Here is a 21823-nt window from a genome sequence, read left to right as displayed (position 1 = left end):
TATTGAATCATGCAGCACATTGATTAGACCACCTTTGGAATACTGCATTCAATTCTGGTCTCCCTGATATAGGAAGGATGTTGTGAAACTTTGAAGGGTTCAGAAAAAAATTACAAGGGTGTTGCCAGGGCTAAAGGGTTTGAGCTATAGGGAAAGACTGAATAGGCTGGGGCTATTTTCCCTGGAGAGTTGGAGGCTGAGAGGTGACCTTATAGAGGTTTATAAAATCATGAGAAATAGCCAAGGTGTATTCCCCAGGGTGGGGGAGTCCAAAACTAGGGGGAATAGGTTTAAGGTGAGAGGGAGCAATTTAAAAGAGATTTGAGGTGCACTTTCTTCATGCAGAGGGAGATGCATGTAAGGAATGAGCTGCCAGAGGATGTGGTGAAGGCTGATACAATTGCAACATTTAAAAAGCATCTGGATGTGTACCTGTATAGGAAGGGTTTAGAGGGCTGTGGGCCAAATGCTGGCAAATGGGACTAGATTAATTTAGGATATCTGGTCAGCATGGACGAGTTGGACCGAAGTGTCTGTTTTCATGCTTTATATTTCTAAGACTGTAAACTAAATCAAAAGAGGGTATTCGGCCCTTTGTGTCAAAGACAGTTTAAAAGAGCTATTCGACACCCAAACACCTAATGATCACCTGTGTGATGCAGGCAAAGCATTCTTTACAGTAAATCTGCCATTTGGGGAGCTTTAGCTTCAAATTATTAAGCCAGGATTGAGCTACAGTCAATGTGATACATGAGGAAGAGGATAGTTACCTAGATACTGGACAAAGGCAATGTAGGGCAATCTGATTTGGTCCATAGTCAAGGATAGAAAGATATAACAGTGCGTTTGGTAGATATGGGGACCCAAAAGGTAAAAATTGAGGAGTCTCAGCCATGCAATTATCCATCATGTTTGAGGTTTTTGCAGCTTGCTTAAAAGCAGAGTTTGCAGGGTAGATGTTAATAGCTTTTAGTCCACAACTTTCACTTACACACTATTCTCAGACCCTGAAACTTTACTCATTCCACTTACTAATACAAATATCTGCCCCTCCCCTTCCTCCTCCAATGTGTTTAGGTCTTACCATATTCCCTCTCAGTCCACACTGTACTTCTCTAACCATATTCAAACCTTTGTGAAAAATTCCTGGGACTCAAAAGTCAGGTTCAGGTTTTCCAGAGACTGTTCAAAATATGAAACTTTAACCTGTCTGCTAGCAGAGCTCCCATAAGGAACACATAATAAAACATAGTGTGAGTTGAATCATAAGTAATAGATACTTAGATGACCAGATTTTTGTTTAAAGATAGTTATTTGTGCAAAAGTACAACGTAGTATATTGACTAAATCTGCTGACAAGAAGTATCAATCTATATAATAGTTTCAGTACAGTATACATCTGGCTTAGTCTATTTAAATCATTGTTTAAATATGTGATTGATATAAATTTTGATTAGAAACCCCAACTATTTTATGGTAATTTTACAAACATGTCAAATATTGACTTTTCCAGGAGGAAGATGATGAATCTGACAGTGAAGAATGGGAAGAAATGCTTAAAAAATTGAAGAAAGATACAAATGAAGATGTTAAGCATCAGCTGAGAGAGGATGATGATGAGAAAAAGAAACTCAGCCGTAGGTCAGTCAAGCATTTTTAATCATTTAGTCTGAAATAATAGCTGATCATAAATCTGAATTATGATAAAATTTGAGCAGTTCTTTCTTCTCCATATTTCCTTCTGAAGTTTACTTTTAGTTCAGCAGTTTACTACCAAATTAAAATGCAGGTTACATTTTCTACATTAAGTAATATTTGCATATGGAATGTATTTTTATCATTCCTGTTGAAATTTAATTTTGTAATAGTTACTGGAATATTGGTTTACAAACTACTATGTCCTAGTTCATCTTGTTCATTTGCATAAATATGTCAGTGGTAATGTTGAATAACTCCAGACCCTGTTAAGAATTAGAAAACGTTAAAAAAGATGTGAACTAGATGTCATTCTCTGGTGGTTAGCATAAGACTAATGTAGGCCTAATTATAATTGGGAAAACAATTGATTTAAATTCATTTTAAATTCTTAGATTGACATTGTAATTAAGAGTACATTTTAATACATGGTTTTTCAAAAGGCGCAAATAAGTCACTATATGTGTGAAAAGTTGGCAACTGAGTAAAGCATTGTAACTTTGTTCCAGGTTGAACTTGTTTTAAAATGTCAGTGTTGAAATGTTAATGGAAGTGCAGTTAAATTTTACCATCGATAACAAATTGTTTTGACTTTGGAACCCATATTGAATGATCTGAATTATATTAGTTATGACAAGTAGTTACTTGCTAGCAAATTTCCCTCAACCTTCATGGCACCCTTTTAAAGTGTATTTCAATTCAGTAACTGTCACAACAAAGAGTTGTTATTGCATAAACTTCTGCATGATTTATTCAATAGTAAGTTTCAACGTGTGTTAACTCAAGTGTTACAATAGTGTTTGGTTATAGTCAATGGTAAATAGGTAATACAAACTGATTCTTAGAGCCTGAATCAATAGGACTCAATTTTCTTGTTCCAAGTGAACTCTGTAATGCAGACTGTGATTTTACATTATTTTATTATCATTTATTTTTTAATTTGAACAAGTGGCATATTTGTGTTTTTATGTCTAAAAGGAATTTAATGATTAACCTTTGGTATTTTTGTAGCTATGGTAATTTATTTTAAAATACTGTTAAAAGACAGTTTTAAACTGTTTATAATTCATACAAGCTGCATCATTAATTTTAATATTACTGTGAATCATAGAGTCATACAGTGTGGAAACACTCTTCGCCCGACCAAGTTTCCCAAACTAAACTAATTACACTTGCCTGCATTTGGTCCATCTCTCTCCAAACCTTTCATGTTCATGTTCAATAACCTATCCAAATGTCTTTTAAATGTTGTAATTGTACCTGCATTCTCTGGTAGTTCATTCCACATTCCTCAGGTCCCTTTTAAATCTTTCTCCTTTGACCATAAAAATGTGCCCTCTAGTTTTGAACTCTTTCCCCCCCTCCCCCCTAGGAAAAAGACCCTTGCTTTTCACCTTGTCTACTCCCTTCATGATTTTACAAACGTCTATAAGGTCATTCCTCAACCTCCTGTGCTTCCAACCTATTCAGCCTATCCTTGTAACTCAAACCCTCTAGTCCTGACAACATCCTGGTAAATCTTTATTCAGTGGTCTGAGCAATGAAGACGAGCATACTAAATTCTGTCTACCTCTGATACCATTTTCAAAGAACAATGTACCTGAATCCTTAGGTCTCTCTGTTTTGATGGCATTACCCAGGACCCTACCATTTACTGTATAAGTACTGCCCTTGTTTGTTTTATCAAAATTCAATACCTTGGATTTATCCAAAATAAACTCCATCTGCCTGGCTTCAGACAATTGGCTTCATTGATCAAGATCCCTTAGATAATCTTAGGTAACCTTCTTCATTGTTGAGGAGGAGAAAGTGAGGCCTGCAGATGCTGGAGTACCAGAGTTGAAAAATGTGGTGCTGGAAAAACACAGCAGGCCAGGCAGCATCCGAGGAGCAGGAGAATCGACTGAGCCCTGAAGAAGGGCTTATGCCCGAAACGTCGATTCTCCTGCTCCTCGGATGCTGCCTGGCCTGCTGTGTTTTTCCAGCACCACATTTTTCACTTCATTGTTGACTATATCACCAATTTTGGTGTCATACACAAACTTACCAACCATGCCTCCTAAATTCTCATCCAAATCATTTGTATAAGTGACAAACAAAAGTGGACTCAGCATCAATCCCTGCGGAACACCACTGGTTACAGGCCTTCAGTCTAAGAAGACGCCTCCACCACCACCATTTATCCCTGACTGCCAAGTCAATTTTTTATCCATTTGGCAAGCTCTCCATGAATCCCATGTGGTCTAACTTTACTAATTAGTCTACCATGCAGAACCTTGTCAAAGGCTTTACTAAAATCCGTGTAGACAATGTCTACAGCTCTGCTGTCCTCAACCTTTGAGTTTTTTTGAGGATATAACCAATCAACTTTGTGAGATGTGATTTCCCATATACCAAGCCATGCAGACCCTAGTCAGTCCTTTGAGGAGCAGGAAAATCGATGTTTCTGGCAAAAGCCCTTTATTAAGAATTTTGCCCGACGTTTGCCCGAAACATCGATTTTCCTGCTCCTCGGATGCTGCCTGACCTGCTGTGCTTTTCCAGCACCACACTTTTGGCTCTAATCTCCAGCATCTGCAGTACTCACTTTGACCTAATCAGTCCTTGCCTCTTAAAGGATGTAAATCCTATCTCTCAGAATCCCTTGCAATAACTTATCCACCAATCGTGTTAGACTCATAAGTCTATAGTTCCCAGGCTTCTCTTTACAGCTTTTCTTAAATAAAGGCACAACATTAGCCACTCTCCAGTCCTCCGACACCTCACTTGTGGCTGTAGATGATACAAATAGCTCTGCTCGGGGCCCTACAATTTCTTACCTAGCTTCCCACAACATCCTGGGATAAACTTGATCAGGTCCTGGAGATTTATCCACTTTTATGTTTTTTTAAGATCTCCAGCACTTCCTCTTCTATAATGTGTACTGTTTTCAAGATACTAATATTGATTTCCCTGAGTTTCCTAGCCTCCATTTCTTTCTCCACAGTAAAGACTGACGCCAAATATTCGTTTAGTATCTCTCCCAAAACCCATCTCCACAACCTCATTGATCTTTAAGGGACCGAATTCTCTCTGTAGATGCTCTTTTGCTCTTAATGTACTTGTAGAATCTCTTTGGATTATCCTTAACCTTATCTGCCAAGGCTATTTCATATCCCCTTCTTGCCCCTCGCCCTCCATTTCCTTCTTAAGAATGTCCACACTCCTTGTACTCCTCAAGAGATTCACTTGATACCGGTTGCCTATACCTAATATATGACTCATTGTTCCTGACCAGAGCCTCAATATTGTTATTCATTCATTGGTCCCTACTCTGACCAGCTTAACCCTTCACTCTAATAGGAACATAATGCCTCTGAATTCTTGTTATGTCACTTTTGAAAGCCTCCCACTTGCCAATCATCTCGTTACTGCGAACAATCTACTCTAGTCAACTCTTGAAAGTTCCTGTTTCATATCATCAAAATTTTCCTCACTCCAATTAAGAACTTTAACCTTTATGCAAGGCCTATCCTGTTCCTTAACTATTGTAAAACTAATAGAATTATGATCACTGGTCCAATGGTGATCATAATACTTCAGTCACTTGCACTGTCGTTTTCTTCCTCCCAACATAAGGTCAAATTTTAGGTACATCTACGTATTAATGAAGAGAATTTTCTTGAAGATATTTAACAAACTCTTCACCATCCAAGCCCTTTACACCATGGAGTTCCCAGTCTATGTTTGGAAGGTTAAAAACCTCTGCAATTACAGCTCTAATATTCTTACATACATCTGAAATCTCTGTACATGCTTGTTCCTCAATTTCCATCTTACCATTAGGGGGCTTATAGTGCACTCCTATAAAGACAATCATCCCCTTCTTATTTCTGAGTGCCATTCTTATAGCTTCACTGGACAATCCATCAGAAATATCCTCTCTTAAGGAAATATTACTGTTGTACTTAATCAAAATGCTAAACCCCCTCCTCTCTCACCTCCTTTTCTATCCTTCCTTTAATCCTGGAACATTGAGCTGCCAGTCCTGTCACTTCCTCTGCCATTTTTCTGTAATAGCTATGATGTCCCATGTTCCCATACATGTCCTAGGTTCATCTGCCTTATCTGTAAGGCCCCTTGCATTGTAATAAGTGCAGTTTAATTAATCAGAGTTGCCTCATTCTCTGACTTGCTCTTGCTTGTTTTTTGGTAGAACATAGAACAGTACAGCACAGTACATGCCCTTCAGCCCTAGATGTTGTGCCGTGCATTTATCTTAATCTAAAATCAACCTAACTTACACACACCCAATTTACTGCTGTCCATGTGCTTGTCCAGCAGTTGCTTAAATGTCCCTAATTTCTCTGACTCTACTACCAACGCTGGCAGTGTATTCCATACACCCACCACTCTCTGCGTAAAGAACCTACCTCTGTGACCCCTTGTGACAGCCATTCTGTCCTGGGGAAAAGTCTCTGGCTACCTCCGCTATGCCTCTCATTACCTTGTACACCTGTAACAAGTCACCTGTCTTCCTTCTGTCCAGTGTGAAAAGTTCTAGTTCACTCAACCTCTCTTCATAAGACAAGCTGTCCAATCTAGGCAGCATCCTGGTAAATCTCCTCTGCACCCTCTCTAAAGCATCGACATCCTTCCTATAATGAGGCAACCAGAACTGGACACAATTTTCCAAGTGTGGTCTAACCAGGGTTTTCTAGAGCTGTTGCACACAACCTCGTGGCTCTTAAACTCTATCCCCCTACTAATGAAAGCCAAAACATCATACGTTTTCTTAATGACCCAATCAACTTGGGTGGCAACTTGGAGGAATCTATGAATGTGGACCTCAAGATCCTACTGTTCCTGAAGTAACAAAGAAGATTGATGAGGGCAGAGCACTAGATATGATCTATATGGACTTCAGTAAGGCGTTCAACAAGGTTCCCCATGGGAGACTGATTAGCAAGATTAGATCTCATGGAATACAGGGAGAACTAGCCATTTGGATACAGAACTGCCTCAAAGGTAGAAGACAGAGGGTGGTGGTGGAGGGTTGTTTTTCAGACTGGAGGCCTGTGACTAGTGGAGTGGCTCAAGAATTGGTGGTGGGTCCACTTCTTTTCGTCATTTCTGTAAAAGATTTGGATGCGAGCATAAGAGGTACAGTTAGTAAGTTTGCAGATGACACCAAAATTGGAGGTGTAGTGGACATCGAAGAGGGTGACCTCAGATTACAATGGGATCTGGACCAGATGGGCCAATGGGCTGAGAAGTGGCAGATGGAGTTTAATTCAGATAAATGCGAGGTACTGCATTTTGGAAAAGCAAATATTAGCAGGACTTATACACTTAATAGTAAGGTCCTAGGGAGTGTTGCTGAACAAAGAGACCTTGGAGTGCAGGTTTATAGCTCCTTGAAAGTGGAGTCGCAGGTAGATAGGATAGTGAAGAAGGCGTTTGGTATTCTTTCCTTTATTAGTCAGACTATTGAGTTACAGGAGTTGGGAGGTCATGTTGCGGCTGTGGAGAACACTGTTGGTTCGGACACTGTTGGAATATTGCATGCAATTCTGGTCTCCTTCCTATCGGAAAGATGTGTGAAACTTATAAATCTTTTGTGAACCCTTTCAAGGATGTTGCCAGGATTGGGAGGATCTGAGCTACAGGGATAGGCTGAACAGGCTGAGGCTGTTTTCCCTGGAGCGTCGGAGGCTGAGAGGTGACCTTATAGCGGTTTACAAAATTGTGAGGTGCATGGATAGGGTAAATAGGCAAAGTCTTTTCCCTGGGGTGGGGGAGTCCAGAACTAGAGGGCATAGGTTTAAGGTGAGAGGGAAAAGACATAAGAGACCTAAGGGGCAACTTTTCCACACAGAGGGTGGTACGTGTATGGAATGAGCTGCTAGACGATATGGTGGAGGCTGGTACAATTGCAGCATTTAAAAGGCATTTGGATGGGTATATGAATAGGAAGGGTTTGGAGGGATATGGGCCGGGTGCTGGCAGGTGGGATTAGATTGGGTTGGGATATCTGGTCGGCATGGACGGGTTGGACCGAAGGGTCTGTTTACATGCTGTACATCTCTATGATTGCCAAGAATCCTGTTTTTATCCCTGTAATCAGCATTCAAATTCGATCTTCCAAAATGAATCATTTCACATTTATCCAAGTTGAACTGCATCTGCCACTTCTCAGCTCAGCTCTGCATCCTGTCAATGTCTTGTTGCAGCCCACAACAGCCCTTGACACTGTTTACAACACCACTGACATTTGTGTCATTGGCAAACTTACTAACCCACCCTTCCACTTCTTCATACAAGTCATTTATAAAAACTACCATGAGTAGAGGCCCAAGAACAGATCCCTGGGGGACACCACTAGTCATCAACCTCCAGGCAGAATGCTTTCAATCCACTACCACTCGCTAACTTCTTTCAGCCTGCCAATTCTGTATCCAGACAGCCAAATTTCCCTGTATTCCATACATCCTAACTTTCTGAATAAGCCTACCGTGGGAAACCTTGTCAAATGCCTTATTGAAATCCATATACACCAAATCCACTGCTCAATCTTCATCAACTTGTCTCGTCACATCCTCAAAGAACTCAATAAGGCTTGTGAGGCATGACCTGTCCCTCTCAAAGCCATGCTGACTATCTTTAATCAAACTATGTTTTTCCAAATAGTCATAAATCCTATCTCTCAAAATCCTTTCCAGTACCTTGCTTACCACAGATGCAAGACTGGCTTGGTCTATAATTCCTAGGGATTTCCCTATTCCCTTTCTTGAACAGAGAAACAGAATTCACCTCCCTCTAATCATCCGGTACTACTCGCATGGAGATGCAAAGATTATCGCCAGAGGTGCAGCAACTCTTTCCTCACTTCCCATATGTAACCTTGAATATATCTAGTCTGGGCTGAAAATGTGTTGCTGGAAAAGCTCAGCAGGTCAGGCAGCATCCAGGGAACAGGAGAATCGACGTTTCGAGCATAAGCCCTTCTTCAGGACTTGTCTATCTTGATGCTTCCCAAAATTTCTAACACATCCACTTCCTTCATATCAATGTGTTCAAGCCCAATAACCTGGTCCACGGTATTCTCACTATCAATAAGGTCCCTCTCTCTACTCAATACTGAAGCAAAAACTCATTTAGGGCTCCCCTACCTCTTCAGACTCCAGGCACAGGTTCCTTCCACTATCCCTAATCAACCCTACCCTCGCTCTGATCATGCTCTTATTCCTTACGTAAGTGTAGAGCTCCTCTGGGTTTTCCCTAATCCTTCCCACTAAGGCTTTTTTATGCTCCCTCCTAGCTCAATCCATTTTTGAGTTCTTTCCTAGCTACCCTATAATCCTCCCAAGCTGTGCCAGATCCTTGCTCCTTCAACCTTAAGTAAGCTTCCTTCTTCCTCTTGATGAGGAGCTGCTCTTGTCATCCAAGCTCCTTCACCTTAACATTCTTTGCCTGTCTCATGAATAGTAGTGGGGGATCCTAAATAGTAGTGAGAAGGGACAGATGAGAATGGTTCTAAATTAAAAATGAGGAAGTTAATTAGGGATGTTGTATCTCTAATGGAGACATGGATTTCACAGGGGCGGGAATGGTTGCTGAATGTTCCAGGGTTTAATCAGATATGCTAATCAAGTCAAGCAGAATGGTTGTGGAGAATTTGTGATACCTTACAAATTAAAGCAGAGTGAGGAATATTAAAATACAATTTCTCAGTCTGGCAACCTACCTGACCAGCTACCTTTTCAAAGTACGCACAATTATTATCAAGTAATATGCGAGTATTGGATAATTTTGTCACACTGAAACAGGCAAATAACTTTTCAGTCTAAATTTTAATTTATTATAAACAAAACCAGAGTGTACAGCTATGGTGTTTGTAAAGTTTGGACTAACTGTGGTACAACAGCACAGCAATTTTTAAAATAACAGTACTGCTTTTGAGGCAAACCTGGGTGAAGAAAATCGAATGTTACCTGGTATTTATTTGATAATAATTGTCGGATGTGGGAGTTTTGAGAGAGTTTACAGGTCACTGAGGATTATATCTGGAATAAATGTTGTTGGTTGCGAATCCTGTCAGATCAAATGGATCAGTTGGAGTGACAGTTAGACAAATTATAAGAGCTAGGGAGTGTGATGGATGGCAGTTATAGGAAGGGAGAAAAGCTGCAGAAACAGGCAAGTAAATGAGTTAACTCTGAGAAAGGTAGGAGAGGTAGGCAGGTAGTAAAGGAGTCTTCTGTGGCTATCTCCATTTCAAACAAGTATGCTGTTTTGGAAAATGTAGGGGGTGATGGACTTGGAGGCGAATGCAGCACGAACAGCCAAAGGTTTGGTATGAAGACAGGCTGTCTTATGTTACATTATGTTCCAAATGATCGATTGTGTTAGGGAACATTCTATGTCAGAGGCATAGACAGACGTTTCTGTGGCCAGCAGCGAAAAATCAGAATGGTGTGTTGCCTCTCTGGTGCCAGGATCAAGGATGTCTCAAAGAGGGTGCAGAATGTTCTCAAAGGGGAGGTCATTGTACACGTTGGTACCAACGACATATGAAGGGAAAAGGATGATATTCTGAAGGGACAATATAGAAAGTTTGGCAGGGATTTAAAAAGGCCGTCCTCGAGGGTGGTAATATCTGAATTACTCCCGGTGCTACAAGCTAATGAGGGTAGGAATAGGAGGATAGAACAGATGAATGCGTGGCTGAGGAGCTGGTGTATCGGAGAAGAATTCACATCATATTTGGATCATTGGAATCTCTTCTGGGGTAGAAGTGCCCTGCACAAGAAGGATGGATTGCACCTGAATGGGAAGGGAGGTTTGGTAGAACTGCTCGAGAGGATTTAAACTAGTACAGTGGGGTCGGGTGGGGGGGTGGGGAGAGCCTGGGGGATAGTGAGGAAAGAGATCAATCTGAGGCTGGTATAGTTGAGAAAGGAACGAGTCAAACAGTCAGGGCAAGAAGGAGCAAAACAGAGAACAAGGTGGGACTGTTGAATTCATTCATTTCAATGCAAGAGGTCAATCGGAGAAGGCAGATGAACTCAGGGCATGGCTATCAGGGACTGGGATATCAGCAATTATAGAAATGTGGCTCGGGAATGGACGGGACTGGCAGCTTAATGTTCCAGGATACAAATGTTTATAGGTAGGATAGAAAAGGCGGCATGAGAGGAGGAAGTGTGGCATTTTTGATAAGGAATAGTATTACAGCTGTACTGAGGGAGGATATTCCTGGAAATATATCCAGAGTAGTTATTTGGTTGGAACTGAGAAATAAAAAAGGGATGATCACCTTCTTGGGATTGTATTATAGACCCCCTAATAGTCAGAGGGAAATTGAGAAATAAATTTATAAGGAGGTTTCAGTTATCTGTCAGAATAATGAGGTGGTTATGATAGGGAATTTTAGCTTTCCAAACATAGACTGGGACTGTCGTAGTATTGAGGGTTTAGATGGAGAGGAATTTGTAAAGAGTGTACAAGAAAACTTTGGGTCAGTATGTGGACGTACCTACTAGAGAAGGTGCAAAATCTGCTCCTCGGATGCTGCCTGAACTGCTGTGCTCTTCCAGCACCACTAATCTAAAAGGTGCAAAACCTAACCTACTCTTGGGAAATAAGGCAGAGCAGGTAACTGAGGTGTCAGTGGGGGAGCACTTTGGGGTCAGCAACCATAATTCTATTTGTTTTAAAATAGTAATGGAAAAGGATAGTCCATATCTAAAAGTTGAAGTTCTAAATTGGAGGAAGTCTAATTTTGACGGTATTAGGCAATAACCTTTAAAAGCTGATTGGGGGCAAATGTTCGCAGGTAAAGGGACGGGTGGAAAATAGGAAGCCTTCAGAAATTAGATAATGAGATTCCAGAGGCAGTATATTTCTGTCAGGGTGAAAGGAAAGGCTGGTAGGTGTAGGGAATGCTGGGGGTTTTGTTAAGAAAAAGAAGGAAGCATATGTCAGGTATAGACAGGATAGATCGAGTGAATCCTTAGAGTATAAAGGCAGTAGGAGTATACTTAAGAGGGAAATCAGGAGGGCAAAAAGGGGACACGAGATAGCTTTGGCAAATAGTTAAGGAGAATCAAAAGGCTTTTTACAAATATATTAAGGACAAAAGAGTAACTAGTGAGCGATTACAGCCCCTCAAAGATCAGCAAGGCAGCCTTTGTGTTGAGCCATAGGAGATGGGGGAGATACTAAATGAGTATTTTGCATCAGTGTTTACTGTGGAGAAGGACATGGAAGATATAGAATGTAGGGAAATAGGTGGTGACATCTTGAAAAATGTCCATATTACAGAGGAGGAAGTGCTGGATGTCTTGAAACGCATAAAGGTGGATAGATCCCCAGGAAGTGATTGCTGGATCCCTTGCTGAGATATTTGTAACACCAATAGTCACAGGTGAGGTTCCTGAAAACTGGAGATTGGCTAATGTGGTACCGTTATTAAAGAAAGGTGGTAAGGACAAACCAGGGAACTATAGACTGGTGAACCTAACATTGGTGGTGGGCAAGTTGTTGGAGAGAATCCTGAGGGACAGGAATTACATATATTTGGAAAGGTAAGGACTGATTAGGGATAGTCAACATGGCTTTGTGCGTGGGAAATCATGTCTCACGAACTTGATCGAGATTTTTGAAGAAGTAACAAAGAGGATTGATGAGGGCAGAGTTGCAGACGTGATCTATATGGACATCAGTAAGGTATTTGATAAAGTCCCCATGGGAGACTGGTTAGCAAGGTTAGATCTCATGGAATGTAGGGAGAACTAGCCATTTGGATACAGAACTGGCTGAAAGTTAAAAGACAGAGGGTGATGGTATAGGGTTATTTTTCAGACTGGAGGCCTGTGACCAGTGGAGTGCCACAAGGATCGGTGTTGGGTCCACTACTTTTCATCATTTATATTAATGATTTGGGTATGAACATAGGAGGTATAGTCAGTAAATTTGCAGATGACACCAAAATTGGAAGTGTACTGGACAGCGAAGAAGGTTATCTCAGATTACAACGGGATCTTGAGCAGATGGGCCAATGGGCTGAAGAGTGGCAGATGGAGTTTAATTCAGATAAATGAGAGTCGCAGCATTTTGGGAAAGCATTTTGGGCGGCACGGTGGCACAGTGGTTAGCACTGCTTCCTCACAGCGCCAGACACCCATGTTCAATTCCCGACTCAGGCGACTGACTGTGTGGAGTTTGCACATTCTCCCCGTGTCTGCGTGGGTTTCCTCCGGGTGCTCCGGTTTCCTCCCACAGTCCAAAGATGTGCAGGTCAGGTGAATTGGCCATGCTAAATTGCCCGTAGTGTTAGGTTAAAGGGGTAAATGTAGGGGTATGGGTGGGGGTGGGTTGCGCTTCGGCGGGTCGGTGTGGACTTGTTGGGCTGAAGGGCCTGTTTCCACACTGTAAGTAATCTAATCTAATCTAATCTAATCTAATCTAATCTAATCTAATCAAATCTTAGCAGATTTATACACTTAATGGTAAGGTCCTAGGGAGTGTTGCTAAACAAAGAGACCTTGGAGCACAGGTCCATAGCTCCTTGAAAGTGGAGTTGCGGGTAGATAGGATATTGAAGAAGGAATTTGATATGCTTTCCTTTATTGGTCAGAGCATTGAGTATAGGAGTTGGGAGGTTAGGTTGTGGCTGTACAGGACATTGGTTATTTTGGAATATTGTGTGCAATTCTGGTCTCCTTCCTATCGGAAAGATTTGTGAAACTTGAAAGGGTTCAGAAAAGATTTAGAAAGATGTTGCCAGGGTTGGAGGATTTGAGTCATAGAGTGAGGCTGAATAGACTAGGGCTGTTTTCCCTCAAGCGTCAAAGGCTGAGGGGGTGACCTCACAGAGGTTTATAAAATCATGAGGGACATGGATAGGATAAATAGACAAAGTCTTTTCCCTGGGGTCGGGGAGTCCAGAATTAGAGGGCATAGGTTTAGGGTGAGAGGGGAAAGATATAAAAGAGACCTACGTGGCCAATTTTTCATTTAGAGGATTGTGCACCTGGTGCTGCCAGAGGAAGTGGTGGAGGCTGGTCAGATTTGGATGGGTATATGAATAGGAAGGGTTTAGAGGGATATGGGCCAAGTGCTGGCAAATGGGACTTGATTAGGTTGGGACATCTGGTCAGCATGGACGAGTTGGACTGAAGTGTCTGTTTCTGCGGTTGCACATCTCTATGACCCTACAGATCCAAACACGCCACCTGCAAACAATTTCCAGGGACAGTCAACTGGTCCCTCATCCCCCACATCCAATAGGAGAAACATACCACTCCACTGACTGCCATAATTGCCCATGAAAATTTGCTCACTTAGTTTGGTCTAAAAAGACCCACATCTTTCTTGAATCCTGTGTATCTTCTAAAGCCTAAAAGACGATGCTCTAAAAACAACCTTTTTAAAAATGCATCTACTCTTCCCTCAACCACAGTTTTTAATTTTAAGCCTGCAAAAGAGAAAAAAAACTTCAAATTTTAAAAATCCAACACTTACCTGAAACTCCCAGCAAACGAGAAAAGCTGCTTCCCCAAATTCTCTGTCAGCCTGCTCTCAAATCTCTGGATCTGAGTAAAAGAATATCAATCTCTGATCCCCATCATTATTTAAACTGCTAAATTTGAAACCTCGACAAACATGTTGAAAAGGTCCAATCTTCTGTGTATTGGGCAAACAATACAAAAAATGTCCCATCAAATCTTCCAAGTTCCAGACTAACTTTTATAAAGAAAAAAATGCTCCATTGTGATACTGTTTGGCTGCCTTCAATTTATCATATTATTTAGCTTTTATCCATAGAAATAATGTGCACCTTTCAGAGTGCATAATGTTATGTCACCAAGTTCGCCACTCACTGAGGCCTTATATGTTGCTTCCTACATATGACAATCATTCTCCATATTTGGTGTGCAGGTCTCCTCATAATCAATTGCTTATCTAGGTAAGAGCCACCTCTTGACTGATATTCCCTGAATTTTTTTGTTTATTCTCTGTAGACCTCTTGAGCACCTTATGTTAGCATCTTATGAAAATTGAAATTACTGCTGGGAATGGCATCTCTGTGCCAGGTGGTGTGTGCAGAATCAGCTCAGAAAGGACACTGCATTTGACATTGGAATTAGCATTGTTTTAGAGACTTTAGCCTTCTATGTCATTTAGATTTTTGTTTGCATGCAGTTAAAAGATTCACCTCCTGTCTCAACCTTCCTCACATTTTCATTCTGGATAAATCACAGAAGAAAAGCAGGCTGGGAGTGATATCTGTTTTCTTTCGTGTCAAACCGTTTTCAAGAAATGATCCAGCATGTCTCTTATGTATCAGCTGTGAGACAGTCTAATAAACATACTGCTTTTCTTGCTCAACCCCTTAGGGTAATCAGAACCAAGACTAAAACTTTAAACTTTCCTAGTTAATGTTTATTGTCATAAAAAAAAATAGGTTAATGGGTAGTGATCTTTATCGTAGTCATTTGAAATGTAGCTTGCTAATTCTTCTGTTTTGTGAATACTGCAAGAAATGTTCTGTACTAAAACCCTGAGAAGTAAGAGAATAATCCTCCATTGCATTCCTGTGTCGCATTCTTCTGTTTTGACATGTGCACTGAGCCCTGGTCAGTCTTATCAACTGCTTTTTGCATTGTTCTTGCCAGCAAAAATGACCTTTCAGTAATTTTTCATGCTACCTTTTCAGTACTCAGAGATAATGCTCCCAAGCAGCACCTGAGCAACTGATGGTGATGAAGGTTTCTTGAATCTGTTGAGGACTCCTTATCTGTAGCATTTCAGACCTTTCTTCTTTTGCAAGGAGATTTCTTCTTTTGGCATATAATAATCTGGGTGAACAAACAAGGGCACGACTAATACAATTAATGGTAGGATCCTGGGTAGTGTTGTAGAACAGAGAGACTTAGGGGTTCAGGTACATTATTCCTTGAAATTTGCGTCACATGTATGTAGGGTGGTTAATAAGGTGTTTAGCATGCTTGCCTTCATTGCTCAGACCTTTTGAGGTTGTGCAGGACATTGGTGAGACCTCTTCTGGAGTATTGGGTGCAGGATATAGGAACGATATTATTAAATTGCTGAGGGCTCAGAATAGATTGATCAGAACATTGCTGGGAATAGAAGGTTTGAATGATAAATATAGGCTGGATAGACTGGGCTGTTTTTAACTGGAATGTAGGAGGTTAAGGGTGACCTGATAGATGTTTGTAAAATCATGATGGTCATAGATAAGGTGAAAAGCAAGGGTCTTCTCCCTGGGGTGGGGGAGTTTACAACCAGGGGATATTTTTAATGTGAGAAGAAAAAGATTTAAAAAGTGAGTGGTAATGCTTTTACACAGGAAGTGGTACATGTAGATATAGTTACAACATTTAAAAGACATTTGGATGGTACGTGAATAGGAAGAGTATGCAGGCAATTGGGGCTACTTTGGTTTGGAAACATGGTCGGAGTGGACTATTTGGACTGAAGGATTTATTTCCATGCTGTATAACTCTATAATCATTCACACCTTTCGATGTACACTTCTGTGGAAGATATTTTAGTTGATCCTCATTTTAAAATACCCAGAAGTAGTATCTTAGTTTTTCTTTTAAAACCATATATTTGGACTATTAGCGAAAGTTAATTCTAATGAATGCAAACATGGAAATGTAATACAACACTAATTGTTTATTGTCTGGGAAAGCACTTTGGTATAGATGTGATGCTGGAATGAGGCTATATGTGGATGAATGATAAAATGCTGATGAATTTGCCATTATTAAGGACCCTGACTTGTGACTTGATGTCCAAACCTTCACAAGTTATCCTGTTTTTCAAATTTTGGTGGATAACCACTAATGTATAGTAATTTTACATAGAAAATATGGACCATTAAATGAGTAAATGTCAGTGAATAAATCTACAGAACTTTTATTATCAGGCTGAGGGGGTGATCTGATAGAAGTATATGAAATTATGAGAAGTGTTGATAGGGTGGATAATCAATCTTTCCAGGAAATGTCAAATACTAGGGAGTATAGATTTAAGGTTAGAGGGGAAAAGTTGAAAGGAGATGTGTGAGGCAAGTATTTTTACCCATAGAGTGGTAGGTGCTTGGAGTGTGTTGCTGGGGAGATGGTAAAAGCAGATACGGTAGCAAAATTTAAGAGGCATTTGGACATGTGAAGAGGCAGGAAATGGGTATGGACCATGCCCAGGCAGATGGAATTAGTTTGGAATAGCATCGTGGTCAACCGAACGGCCTGTGCCATGTTCTGTGTCTAGGCTAATGTTCTGGGAACATTTGATTTTATTACAAAAGAGGACTCATTGCATACCTTAGAGCATAAATAGACTAAATGATTCCTCAGATAGATCAGAAGTAAGCTCTGCAGTCCTGTCCTATTTAGTCATGAATAGTGATAGACAGTTAAAGAATGTACAACGCTCCACTAACATTGTGATTCTCGATAATGGAACAGCCATGCACATCAGTGCAAAAGAATGCTGAAGCATTCACAACAATTGTCAGCCAGAAATGCTGAGTGGATGATCCTTGTCTGCCTCCAGTGGATGTCCCCAACATCTCAGGTGCCAGTGTTAAGCCATTTGAATCCTCTTTGCTTAATTCAAGAATTCACTTAAGAGATAGTTGGAGACACAGGATACTGCAAAGGTTATGGGTCCTAACAACAGTGTGATAATAGTACTGAAGACTTGTACTCAAAACTTGATGTAATCCTAGCCAAGCTGTTCCAGTACAGCTACAATACTGGCAGCTACCCAACAATATGTAAAATTGCCCAGGTATGTCCAGTACACAGAGCATGACAAATCCAACCTGGCCCATGGCTGCTGCATCACTCTGCTTTCGATCATCAATAAAGTGATGGAAGCTGTCATCAACTATGTTATCAGGTAGCTTACTTAGCAATAACCTGCTAGCTGATGATTAGTTTGGATTCTGCCAGGCCCACACAGCACCTTACCTCAATATATCCTTAATCCAAATTTCGACAAAGGAGCTGAATGCCAGACGTGAGGTGAGAGTGACAGAAATGCAACAAAGCCACATTTAACGGAGTGTGACATCAAGGAATCTTGGCAAAACTGGATTCAGCAGTGATGAGGGGATCAACTGTCCAGTAGTAACAGTCATACCTGGCTCAGAAAGATGATTATGGTTGTTGTAGGTCAGTCACCTGAATTCCAGGACAATTCTGCAAAAGTTTCTCAAGTTAGAATCATAGAGACATGCAGCACGGAAACACTCCCTTCATCCAAAGTGTTCATGCTGACTAGGTATCCTAAATTAATCTAGTTACATTTGCTCGTACTTGGCCCTTTTCCCTCTAAACCCTTCCCATTCATAAACCCATCCAGATGCCTTTTAAATGTTGTAATTATACCAACCTCCACTACTTCCTCTGTCAGCTCATTCCATACATGCACCATCCTTTGTATGAAAATGTTGCCTCTTAGGTCCCTTTTAAATCTTTCCCCTCTCACCCTAAACCTATGCTCTCTAGTTCTGGACTCCCCCACCTCAGGGAAAAAACCTTGTCTGTTTAACTTATCTCGTGATTTTATAAGCCTCTACAAGATCACCACTCAGCCTCCGACACTCCAGAGAAAACAGCCCCAGCCTATTCAGCCTCTCCCTACAGCTCAAACGCTCCAACCCTGGCAGCATCCTTGTAAATCTTTTCTAAAGCCTTTCACAACATCCTTCCTATAGGAGGGAGACCAGAATTGCATATAGTATTCCAAAAAAGGCCTAACCAATGTCCTGCACAGCCATACCATGACCTCCCAACTCCTATACTCAATACTCTGACCAATAAAGGAAAGCATACCATATTGCTGTCTTCACTATCCTATCTACCTGTGACTCTAGTTTCAAGGCTTTGAAGGTCTCTTTGTTCAGCAACATTCCCCAAGACCTTACCATTAAATGTAGAAATATTGCCCTGATTAACCTTCCCAAAATGCAGCACCTCACATGTATCTCAATTAAACTCCATCTGCCACTCCTCAGCCCATTTGCTGTTCTGATCAAGATCTCGTTGTACTCTGAGCTAGTGTTGTTGGCACAAACATCTTTAGCTGCTTTATAAATGACTTTCCCTTCTTCATAAGTTTGAAAGTGGGGATGTTTGCTGGTGATTGTGCAATGTTCAGCACCATTTGTGACTGCTCAGATGTCCAAATGAAGCAAGACCTGGATAATATCCAGCTTTTGGCTGACAAGTAACATGCGTGCCATAAAGTGTAGGCAATGGTCATATCCAACAAGAGAGAATCTAACCATTGCCTTTTGATGTTTGATGCAGTTACCATCACTGAATCCCCTATTCTTGGTGATTGCAATTGACAATAAACTGAACTGAACTACTCACATAAGCACAAAAGAAACATAACAACGTGTGAACAAGGAACAAGAGTAAAGCAGTCGACCCTTCAAGCCTGATAGCCATTTGTTGCTGAGCTGGTTTTAAACTCACCTGTACATTCCTGCATCACCTTAATAATCTTTTGTCCCTTGACCAAATCAGAGGTTAGGAATCCTGCGATGAGTAACTAGTCCCCTTACCCTGTCTTCGCCCAAAGCCTCTTCAACATCTGTAAGGCACAAGCAATGAATGTGGTGGAATACCATCCAGAAGATAATCTGAAATTCTCTAAGACTCCTTAGACATGATCTTTCAAACCCATGACCACTACCATCTAGAAGGACATGGGAACACCACCACCAGCAAGTTTGCTTCCAAGCTATTCACCCTCCTGACTTAGAAATATACCATATTCCTTCAGTCATTGGGTCAGAATTCTGGAGTTCTCTCCCTAATAGCAATGTGAATCTACCTATATCACAAGGACTGCAGTAGTTTAAGAAGGCAGCTCACCACTATCTTCTCAAGGCAATTAGGGATCAGAAAAAATGTTGGCCCAGCCAGAGATGCCCTCATGTGAATAAAAAAATATATTATTTTGATTTGGCTCTAAATATTAAAACAAAGATTTGAATAAGTTATTCTGATATCTTAAACTGAAACTCAAATATTTATTCATAATATTAGCAGAGTATTTCACATTTCATCTTTTGGTTATGGTTTCCTGCCAAGATTCACTGCTGAGGGGCATCTTGCAGTATTCTTGATTTGTTAAACTTGCTTTAGTGCATATAGGTTCTTATCAATTCCAAAGCAAAAGAATGTGTGTTCACTGATGGTAACAAGATGAGGGTAAACAGGACATCGAGAACTTTGGTGAACAGCAAGACCACTGCTGTATATCTTTAACCAGCGATACGTAAGAATTGAGGAATAATGGAAGGATGGTAAATTAGTGTGGAGAAAATTCTATGTCACCAGGTACAAGGAAAAAAGATTCAGTAGAAAATTACAAAACAAAAAAGAAATAAGAAGAAAATATATTTATTTCTAAGAGCATTCACTATCTGATGGAGGCAGATTACAAACATTCTGAACAAGAAAAGTTGAAGTTTCATAGATGATGCTCAGGTTTGAGGAGCTGAGTTTTGAAACCTTAAGGATCTGGGCAGATCAAAGGAGCTGGGGGAGGGGGGTGGTCAAGAGTGGCATCATTTCTTTCCGGTCTCCCTCTCAGTAAAGGAAGAATGACAGAAGTATTGAAAGTCCTGTTCTACCTGTGAGCAATATGGGATGAAACACAATGCAGGTCATACAGTAGCCGCTAACACAAGGTCAGACTGCCGGCAGCAGGAGAGAGATAGGTGCATGCTCCCATTGAATATAAGAATTCTGGAGAGAGATTAAATATCTCCAAGTATCAGGGGAAGCTGTCTCTGATTTCTGCACCCTGCCTGAAGCCTTCACTTTAAGGAATTTGGAGGTCCACCAATGCCAGTGGTGGTACGTGATAGGAGCACTCATTTTCCTTGCCTTCAGACATTTCTATGGACCAGCAGATGCTGTGCGGTTTCTCCCAGACCAACATGCTGCTGTGCAAGGAGGTTTTGGGCTACTTCGAGGGAAATCATGCGCACAAAGTCTGTGTATGAGGTCATGCAGGTCGGTGCATGATTTCCATGCAGCATCCATAACATTGCTTTGCTTTACAATTCTCAAGCGCCAGCTTTGTTTAACCCCGTCTGCTAAATTGATGGCCTTGGTGATCTGTCTTCCAACCTAACTGGTGATAACAGTCCGGAGCCTTCATTATCGGGCCAAAAAATAAGGGCTATAGAATAGTACGTTATAGATTTACTAACACTGTGAGGGTCTCACGTTTTATAGTTCACGCTGTGTGTTGTGAAGTGGAGAGAACATGAACCCAGAAGATAATGGGGAGTCATGAGCCTTAAACACAGAATGTTACAGTGCAGTACGGCCGTTTGGCTCTCGATGTTGTGTCGACCTGTGAAAATAATCTGATTCTAGATTAGAGTGGTGCTGAAAAAGCACAGCAGGTCAGGCAGCATCCGAGGAGCTGGAAAATCGACGTTTTGGGCAAAAGCCCTTCATCAGGAATGAAGCTATCTTCATTCCTGCATCCAGCATCTGCAGTCCTCACTTTTGTCAAAATAATCTGGTGCTCATCTAACCTACACTGTTCCATTATTATCCATATATATGTCCAATGCCCATTTAAATGCTCTTAATGTCGGCAAGTCTACTACTGTTGCAGGCAGGCTGTACCATGCCCCTACTACTGAGTGAAGAAACTACCCCTGATATCTATCTTAAATCTTATCACCCCTCAATTTAAAGCTATGTCCACTTGTGTTAGCCTTCACCATCTGAGAAAAAAGGTTGTCACTGTCCACCCTATCTAACCCTCTGATTATCTTGTACGTTGCAATTAAGTCACCTCTCAACCTTCTTCTCTCAAATGAAAACAGCCTCAGCTCCCTCAGCCTTTCCTCATAAGACTTTCCTTCCATACCAGGCAATGTCCTAGTAAATCTTTTCTGAACCCTTTCCAAAGTTTCCACATCCTTCCTATAATGCGATGTTTAGAACTGCATGCAATACTCCAAGTGCGGCCTTACCAGTGTCTTGTACAGCTGAAGCATGACCTCTTGGCTCCAAGACACAATCCCCCTACCAATAACGCCAACACACATATGCCTTCTTAACAGCCC

General features: G+C 41.0%; 1 protein-coding gene across 2 annotated transcripts in view; it reads left to right on the top strand.

Annotated features, from left to right (window-relative positions):
* The window catches only part of cwc27 (CWC27 spliceosome associated cyclophilin), a 281202-nt gene that overhangs the window by 84094 nt on the left and 175285 nt on the right, over positions 1–21823 (top strand). For both annotated transcript variants that reach the window (XM_087988677.1, XM_043689542.2), the window contains exon 10: positions 1514–1641. In XM_087988677.1, the coding sequence (XP_087844803.1) occupies positions 1514–1641 (128 nt within the window). The remainder of the gene's footprint in view (positions 1–1513; positions 1642–21823) is intronic.

This window comes from Chiloscyllium plagiosum, unplaced genomic scaffold (assembly GCF_037043375.1).
Source record: "Chiloscyllium plagiosum isolate Xiang-an unplaced genomic scaffold, Cpla_swu_hap1 HiC_scaffold_1, whole genome shotgun sequence".
Classification (NCBI taxonomy): Eukaryota; Metazoa; Chordata; class Chondrichthyes; order Orectolobiformes; family Hemiscylliidae; genus Chiloscyllium; species Chiloscyllium plagiosum.
This window is presented reverse-complemented; position numbering and strand designations above follow the sequence as displayed.